Source organism: Myodes glareolus, chromosome 21 (assembly GCF_982192425.1).
Source record: "Myodes glareolus chromosome 21, mMyoGla1.1, whole genome shotgun sequence".
NCBI lineage: Eukaryota > Metazoa > Chordata > Mammalia > Rodentia > Cricetidae > Myodes > Myodes glareolus.
Window position 1 is genome coordinate 21,433,161 of NC_142046.1, and position 8,042 is coordinate 21,441,202.

At 49.6% G+C, this 8,042-nt stretch overlaps 1 protein-coding gene across 4 annotated transcripts in view; it reads left to right on the forward strand.

The window, feature by feature from the left end:
• Positions 1–4,754, forward strand: part of Cacna1b (calcium voltage-gated channel subunit alpha1 B) — a 162,143-nt gene extending 157,389 nt beyond the window's left edge. For 3 of the 4 annotated variants that reach the window (XM_087899911.1, XM_087899909.1, XM_085681213.2), the window contains 3 exons: positions 619–823; positions 1,036–1,280; positions 1,620–4,754. In XM_087899911.1, coding sequence (XP_087756037.1) covers positions 619–823; positions 1,036–1,280; positions 1,620–2,150 — 981 coding nt within the window. In that variant the 3' untranslated portion in view covers positions 2,151–4,754. The remainder of the gene's footprint in view (positions 1–618; positions 824–1,035; positions 1,281–1,619) is intronic. The other variant, XM_087899910.1, reaches the window with a different exon arrangement.
• Positions 4,755–8,042: the final 3,288 nt, after the last annotated feature.

The following is an 8,042-nucleotide window of genomic DNA, read 5'->3' on the forward strand; positions in this document are numbered from 1 at the left end:
GAATCAAAAGGTAGAAAAAGACCTGGAGCCCACCAGGTAGTGGTGGAGAAACCTCCAACATCACAGATAGCAGCTGGCTGAATCAGCAGCTGAAGGAAAGCATTTAGGGCGGCGAGGAGACGTGTGCATGCAGCAGTCATGTGTGCATGCAGCAGACTACATGCAGCAGTCATGCTTTGCAGGGAAAGAGACCTTGCACTAAGCAGAAGGGCAACTCGGGGAAACTGAAAAATCCATTCTCCTTTTGGCAGCTGAAGTTTAAGTCTCTGAAGAGTTTTCCTCCTCTAATGTAGGATTGGTCCGTTTGAAGATGGTGGATTGACCTACAATGGTTGTGTAACACATCCAATCCAACCTGCTGAGCCATTCTGCCAGCAGGGGCCTGCTGGCCAGAGAGACAAAGCTCAGATGGCGGTTATTTTAAGATGCCAGGCTTTTGTCTCAGGTCGGGAGCCTGAGGGAGAAGCTGGCCCTTTTGGAAATCCACCACCTTTATTACTTAGCCGTGGCCCCTCTCCCTATCTGTTTGCCTACCAGGAAATCTGTCTAACTGCTGGTCTCTCAGCCGCCTGCTGACTCAGGCCAGGCGCCTCCTCATCTCTTGTCCTTTGTCCGCAGCCTGCCCCTGATGCCAGCCCCATGAAGCGCTCCATCTCCACACTGGCTCCACGCCCCCACGGGACTCACCTCTGCAACACCGTCCTGGACCGGCCTCCACCTAGCCAGGCCTCACATCACCATCATCACCGCTGCCACCGGCGCAGGGAAAAGAAGCAGAGGTCCCTGGAAAAGGGGCCCAGCCTGTCTGTTGACACAGAAGGGGGTGCGTGCACAGGGTCCGGGAAGGGTCTAGCAGTCCACAGGACCATCTTCCTTGGTGTGACATGTGGTTCCAGAATTAGCCCACAACAGAAGGGTGTGTGAGTCAGTCTGGGGAGTCTCTCAGTCTGCCCCAGAAGAGCATGTAGGTCTAGAGCCAGAGGTCTCTGCCCTGCTCCGGACTCAGCTTACCTAACCTCTCTCTTTATTGGCCAGCACCAAGCAGTGCTGCAGGATCTGGCCTGCCTCAAGGAGAAGGATCTGCAGGCTGCCGAAGGGAGCGCAAGCAGGAGCGGGGAAGGTCCCAGGAGCGGAGGCAGCCTTCGTCCTCTTCTTCAGAGAAGCAGCGCTTCTATTCCTGTGACCGCTTTGGGAGTCGGGAGCCCCCGCAACACAAGCCCTCTCTCAGCAGCCACCCCACATCTCCAACAGCGGCGCTAGAGCCAGGACCCCACCCACAGGTAACCACACAGGGAAGCATGGCTCACACGCTACAGCTTCCACGTCCCCAGACTGGGCACCTTCCATGTCCTGCCCCCCAGCTCGAGCCTCCCTTTCTAGCCACAGTGTCCCCACATCAGTTGTGTCTGTGTCCTAGATCCTCCTCAGTGCTTTCTTCTCCACTTTCCACTCTGACTCTGGGCTTCTGCCCTCCATCAAGGTGTCTGTCCTTCCTGCTTTCCCTGCTTGCTTTGCATCCTCCCCGCATCCCTGCACGATGGTGCCTATATTTTCCGTGTGCTGTGTTGTTTAATGTGGTTTTTATTTTTTGTTTCTTTGCTGTTGCCTTTTTCATGTAGGGCAGTGGTTCTGTTAATGGGAGCCCCTTGATGTCAACATCTGGTGCTAGCACCCCGGGCCGAGGTGGACGGAGGCAGCTCCCCCAGACTCCCCTGACCCCACGCCCCAGCATCACCTACAAGACCGCCAATTCCTCGCCTGTCCACTTTGCTGGGGGTCAGAGCGGCCTTCCAGCCTTCTCCCCTGGCCGTCTCAGCCGCGGCCTTTCAGAACACAATGCCCTGCTCCAGAAAGAGCCCCTGAGCCAGCCTCTAGCCCCTGGATCTCGCATTGGCTCTGACCCTTACCTAGGGCAGCGTCTGGACAGTGAAGCCTCTGCCCACACTCTGCCTGAGGATACACTCACCTTTGAAGAGGCAGTGGCCACCAACTCTGGCCGCTCCTCCAGGACTTCCTACGTGTCCTCCCTCACCTCCCAATCCCACCCTCTCCGCCGTGTGCCCAATGGCTACCACTGCACTTTGGGACTCAGCACCGGCGTCCGGGCGCGGCACAGCTACCACCACCCAGACCAGGACCACTGGTGCTAGCTGCACCGTGACCACCCACGCACCAGCTCCATGGGTGCGGGTTCCAGTTGATGAGTTTTATCATCCGCTCTGGGCTGTGGACCACAGCCCTGGGAGGAGGGTCCTCACGCCGTGGCCTCTGTGGTGGAGGCTCCTGCTTCTCTCCCTCCCTCCCTTTTACATTGGATGGACTAATAAAGCCCTTTCTTAGAGGGATATGGTTCTCTCTATCCTCCTGTGTACTGCCTTCCTGGGTTCCATGCCAGATGTTGGATCCTAAGCAGGAGGTAGCTGAGTTGAGATGAACCCAGCAAATCCAAATCCTATGGCATGGCCTCCAGCACCCAGGGTGGGTACTTGGGACTTTGTTAGGAGGTCTGAGTCTCATGGCGAATATTGTTTGTCCGAATGTGTGGCGTCGGGGAGAGGGTGCACCTGAAAGCAAGGAAAGGAGCCCAGCTGTGGCCTGGCAACACCTGCCGGTCTCGGTAATCTCATGTCTGTTGTTGGTCTTGAAGTCAAACAGCACACGTGCGTAGAGATGCTCTCAAGGCCCTGCCTTCCATACTGTCACCACCTAGGGACCGAATCCGGAGAATGTTCATGCTGCTGGTCCTGGCTTTCAGTCACAATACCTTAAGCTGTTTGTCATTTCTATAGAGTTGATCTAGAAAAAAAATGAAAGCAAAACAGGGAAAGAAATGTTCGTGTAAACTTAAAAAAAAAAATCAACATGTAGGAAGGTTCCGTTTTGCATTGTTTCTGTGACTTGTATGCAATGTTCCTGTATATGGATTCTATCCTGCCCGGGAAGTCCCAATGCCCCTGGCTCCTCTGTTCAACCAAGTGCCTGATCTCTGACTCTGAGCGTCACGTCTGAGGTGAGGCCTCAGGAACTAGCAAGTGGACTGGGTGGGAACTGCTCAGAGCAGCTTGTGTCGTAGGGAACACTGACAGTGTCCAGTGAGAGAAGCAGCTGTGACGCCCCATGCACCTCCCCTGAGCGATGGGTTCCGAAGAAGCCACCGAGTAGCAGAGTGTGCGCTTGCGTGAGGCATTTTCAATCTGTTTTTTAATCTGACTCTCAGGGACGGGATGCCTGCCAAATAGGGTACGATCTCTGTTGTGTTAAAGCAAAAACAAAAAAATGAACAAACGAACTAGTTTTCACTGAATGCTGAAGAGTGTTGAACACTAATAAAGACGAGGGAGAGTAAGACAGGCGGAAGAAGCCCGTGCTGGCAGAGTAATAAGACACAGGCAGGGAGGAAATGGCTCGTGGGGTGAGACTAGATATCTAAAGTGTTGTAGGGTCCCTGGCCCCAGATCTGGGGGGGCGGCAGTCAAATAAAGCCTCGCCCCACTGCTACTTTGCAAAGGGAAAACCCACACCCAGGAAGGCAGAATGTGCACAGCGGGAGGCCACAGAGCAAGGCTGCACACAGGCAGGCAGGCACTCCTAGGTGTGTTCTCTGTGTTTTGAAATTTCTGATGACTTCTTGGTGGGATTGTTGACTTCTGTCCCATGTTTCGCACAGAAACTGTGTGTGATTGTGTGTGTGTGTGTGCTCACAGGAGATGCAGGCGTGTGTGTGTTTGTGTGTGTGTGTATGGGTGGGTGGGTGTGTTCAGCGAGTGGCTATTGTTAACCATAGGGCTATGCAACAAAAGACACATTACTAGAAACAAAACACAAGACCGCCACTTGGTCTAGGGTTTCAGCATGATTGTGACCAAACCTTTTATAGAATTTCCTTATACGAAGGCACAATACCCTGAAACTTTAACGATAACAGAGTATTTTATTCCAGTAGGGTAAAATTAAACAGGAACCTTGGACTGTGCATGTGACTGCACCTATGTTGCAAAGTAGAAGGATGTGCATTTTGATACTGACGTTCTGTCTCTGTTCCAAGCCCAGCCCTTGTTCTCTTGAGTGTTGAGTGTATACATTCTGTATGGAACCACAGCTGCTCCAGACAGCCCTGGGTTGGGAATCATCTTTACCCCACATTAGCGTAGCTGGCTTTTCTTCCAGGCATTGGTATACATGAAAATTACAAGAAGCGGGGAAAGGAGACATGGTGTCTTGTTTCCTGACTTTGGGTTTGTTTCTGTACTGTCTCTTCTCGAGCTGTTGTCTGTTCCCCCTTGAAATTTCATAGTGAGTTGCCAAATTTGAAATGCAACAACAACCAGCTGTCTGCATCTGGAACCTGTCAAGCAGTGGCTGTAGTTTGAACCAGTTATGTGTGCATGTAAAATATATCCATATATACATTATACAAGTATGCGCATGAAATGTATATCTTCGTACTTTTGATACAATGTATTCATTTGTTAATTTTTAATTATATTTGATATAAATTGAAGGTTTGTTGCAAAACTTTATATTTAACAGTGTTGAGAGAGAGAGAGAGAGAGAGAGAGAGAGAGAGAGAGAGAGAGGCCCAATCACGCAACACAAATGGGATCTGCTTTAAAAAAAATCCCTTGACTAGTTTGCTGCCTGGATAGTATTTACAAACCAAACTTTGGATTCTGCTCTTGTTTCTACAATGACATTTTGTATAAAGCAAAGTCCTTGGATTAAATAAAAATAACCAAAAATTTTCAAAATCAAAACCCAGGATGCTGCTGGGTGGTACCTGAGGACGGTGTGTCTCAGTGCGTCGGTGGAGAGGGTGCACTGTCAGGAAGGCTCAAGAATAATTGAGAACTTCAGCAATGTGCTTGTGAGCCCTGGATTAAATGCAGGAGTGAGATGTGGTCTGACAGACAGGGTGAGCATTTCTTGGAACCCTGCAGATGCCAGGGTGAGAGTTGTCCAGATGATAAGAACAATAATGCCCAGAACGCTTTGATGCCCATGCATGAGAGGTGCTGGTGCCCTGGAGTTCCCAGAAGACACTGCAGTGGAGGCTGTGAATGTAGGAAAGACTATGCTTACCCAGAATCCTGCAGCGCTCAGTGTGAGTGGATGAATCGAATCCTGCAGCCTACAAGGTCATTAGGAGATTGGCTTCTGAGCTACAGGTCCTAACAGCGGCTGCTGTTGTGCCATTACTTACTTAAAAGTCAAGAGTCTAAAAAGGTATCAATCCCTGGCCAAGTCCTTCCCACTCAAAGATTACATGTCCTAGAGTGTCCTCAGAGCTGTTTCTGGTCTCTGCCTATCCCTGGATGGCACATGTTCACTGGTGTACATAGCAGAGACACATGGCCCCTATGGACCTCACACCCCTGCCTATTCCCTCAGTAGTTGAGGTGCTCAAGTGCAGGGGTTAGAATTGATTCCTTGGCTCTTTTCTCTCCTGAACTTCCACTAGTGATGATGTTAGGAGGTAAATACAGTAGGGTGTCCCTTGCCGCCTCTGAGTGGAATTTACTCTAAGTACCAAAGGAGGAAGGAGTGCAGTGCTGCTCTGATTTGTGCTACAGTGACTGTTTAAACTCTAGAACAAGGGATGTGGAGCGTGAGCTATAGGCATCATTACTAAGTGAGAAAGGGCAAAGAATCGGCCAGGCGTGTGATGAGGACAGCAGTGTATACAGCAGCTGTCCAAATGGAACAGTGGTTTTAAGGCTACTGCCATCTAAAACAAAACAAAACAAAGCTAGGGTTGGCCACCTCAGTCTCTCAGTATGCCAAAGATAGGAGGAATGGTGGGAGGCAGAGGAGATTTAATCCATGTGCAGGAACACCTAAAGGGGTCCAAGTTCTTCTGGGCACTGACACAGTATGAGTCTTAGAGAAAGAACTGGGAGGATGGGAAGAGAGGTAGCCATAATCAAGTTCTCATCAAAGGGTGTGGTCTAGGTGGTCATTGTGTCAGTTCTAGATCTGGAGGGTGGTCCAAAGTTCATTGAGGGCACAAACTGGTTCTTAGATGATTCCTTCTCTGGGGGTGCAGTTTCACCACGGTGGATAATAGCTTTCCTCTAAGGAGAGTCTGCCCCGTGAGCCTCTGCTGTCCTTGAAATCCAAGGTAACCACAGGTTTAGGATGATTGGGTACTTTTCGTACCCTTTGGGAGTGTCTGGAACAAAATAGTCTAAAAATTTGTAAGATGCCTTAGGCATCTTCTCTCTGTGCCTTCAGCCTTGACAGAATGAGATAGGCTAGGTACCACCAGTTCTAGGTAGACTAGATGACCCAAACTAATGGGAAAGATAAAAGATGAAAACAGAAATGCTAGCTTCCTCCCCCTGACTTTTAGTTACATTGTTGTCTTAGTTCAAAAGCAGTAAGGTGCTTGGTTTATTTGGACAGTGTCTTCCTGCAGAGTCTTGGAAACTGGCCTTTTCCTACCTGATGATGGATTATACTTGATGATTATATTTTCAGAGGAGTTGTAGTCAGGTTCTGAGTTGTAAGAGAAGCACACGCCTTTTTCATAAACACTTCCATGTGCAACCATTTCCTTAGCTACATGAGGTCTATGGGATAGTAATAGGGTTTTGAAAATTTCCTCTTGGATGTAGAGAGGAGTTGAAGATGCCCTCTCCAAGATTCCATCTACCATCCCCACCCCAAGTGGTCCTGATGCTGAACCATATGTGAGGTAAAAAGTTGACTGGCCGTAGGACACTTTAGCCAGCCATGCTGCTGTGAGTAACTATAGTAAACTCATTTATTTCCCAAGCGGGACTTGATGGAATCTTTGTTCTGTTAGCTCCTCCTTCCCACAAATATCTTGTGGGGAGGTACTTGTTTTATGTCTCCCCAGGAAACTTGTGAAATGACTCCAAGAAAGTGAAGCCAGGGACCTGTTAGGTTGGTTGGAGCTTAGCACATCTTTCCTGTCGACCGTGAGCAGATCTTGCAGTAGGAGGTGGAGAGGGACGTTGTTGTGATCATGTAGGACACAGTCTTTACGCTCTCTGAAAGCAAGGCTGGGTTGGTTTGGTCAATCTCTTGGTGCAGGTATTTGGAGTGAGTGAGCATGTACTGACAGTTCTCAGTTCTTTCATTCTTACTGCACCCGCTTAAGCAGTCCCTGGAGAGCTTGTTTGGAGTTCTGTCAGGAGAACATAGCTGCTAGGATTTTTTTGTTTTGTTTTGGTTTGGTTTGGTTTGATTTTTCGAGACAGGGTTTCCCTGTGTAACTTTGGAGCCTGTCCTGGAACTCACTCAGACCAGGTTGGCCTCAAACTCACAGAGATCCGCCTGCCTCTGCCTCCCCAGTGCTGCTGGGATTAAAGGCGTGTGCCAGCACTGCCCAGCTACTAGTATATTCTTAACTGAAGGTGGGTCCTTTAGCTGGGGGAAGGTTGTCCTCTTTGACTGGGCATGCAGCCTCAGGAGGAATACACAAAGTATGGTGAGAAAGGAAGAGAAGACCAGCCTAGCCAGCTAGGTCAGCCAAGCCAATCCTGGTGATTCATGAGGTGACATGTATCACAGCCAGATTGTCCTCATGTCCTCCGTGTTCCCCAATAGTTTTGAGTGGAGATACTTGCTTGCAGATTTGCCTCATGAATGTTTTATCTGTAGTCTAATGCATTGCTTCACTTATTTTGGGAAGCCCTCGCCAGACTGAACTAATCTTAGCACTTTTTCTAATGGGAAAAAGTTAAGACCATTTTTTTGAAAGGGTTTTGTGGTGAAAGAACAGCTCAGTGATGGGGTGGGGCAAGGAATACCACAGAAACCACACCCTGCCACAAACCTCACTCAAGGGCAGGGGTGGGGTCAGCAACAGGCCAGGCCATGATGGCAGGCTTTATATGGAACGTGCACATAGGAAAAATACGGCAGTTGCAGGGCCTTGGTGCTGAGTAGTTGAAGGTGGGGTTAGGGTTGAGGGAAGGGGGAGCTCCAAGGAACCCTGTTCTGGAATGTGGGCAGAGGATTTCTGGTGGTTCTTAGTGGGCCTAACAATTTTAGTATGCTTTGGGGTGGTTGTATTT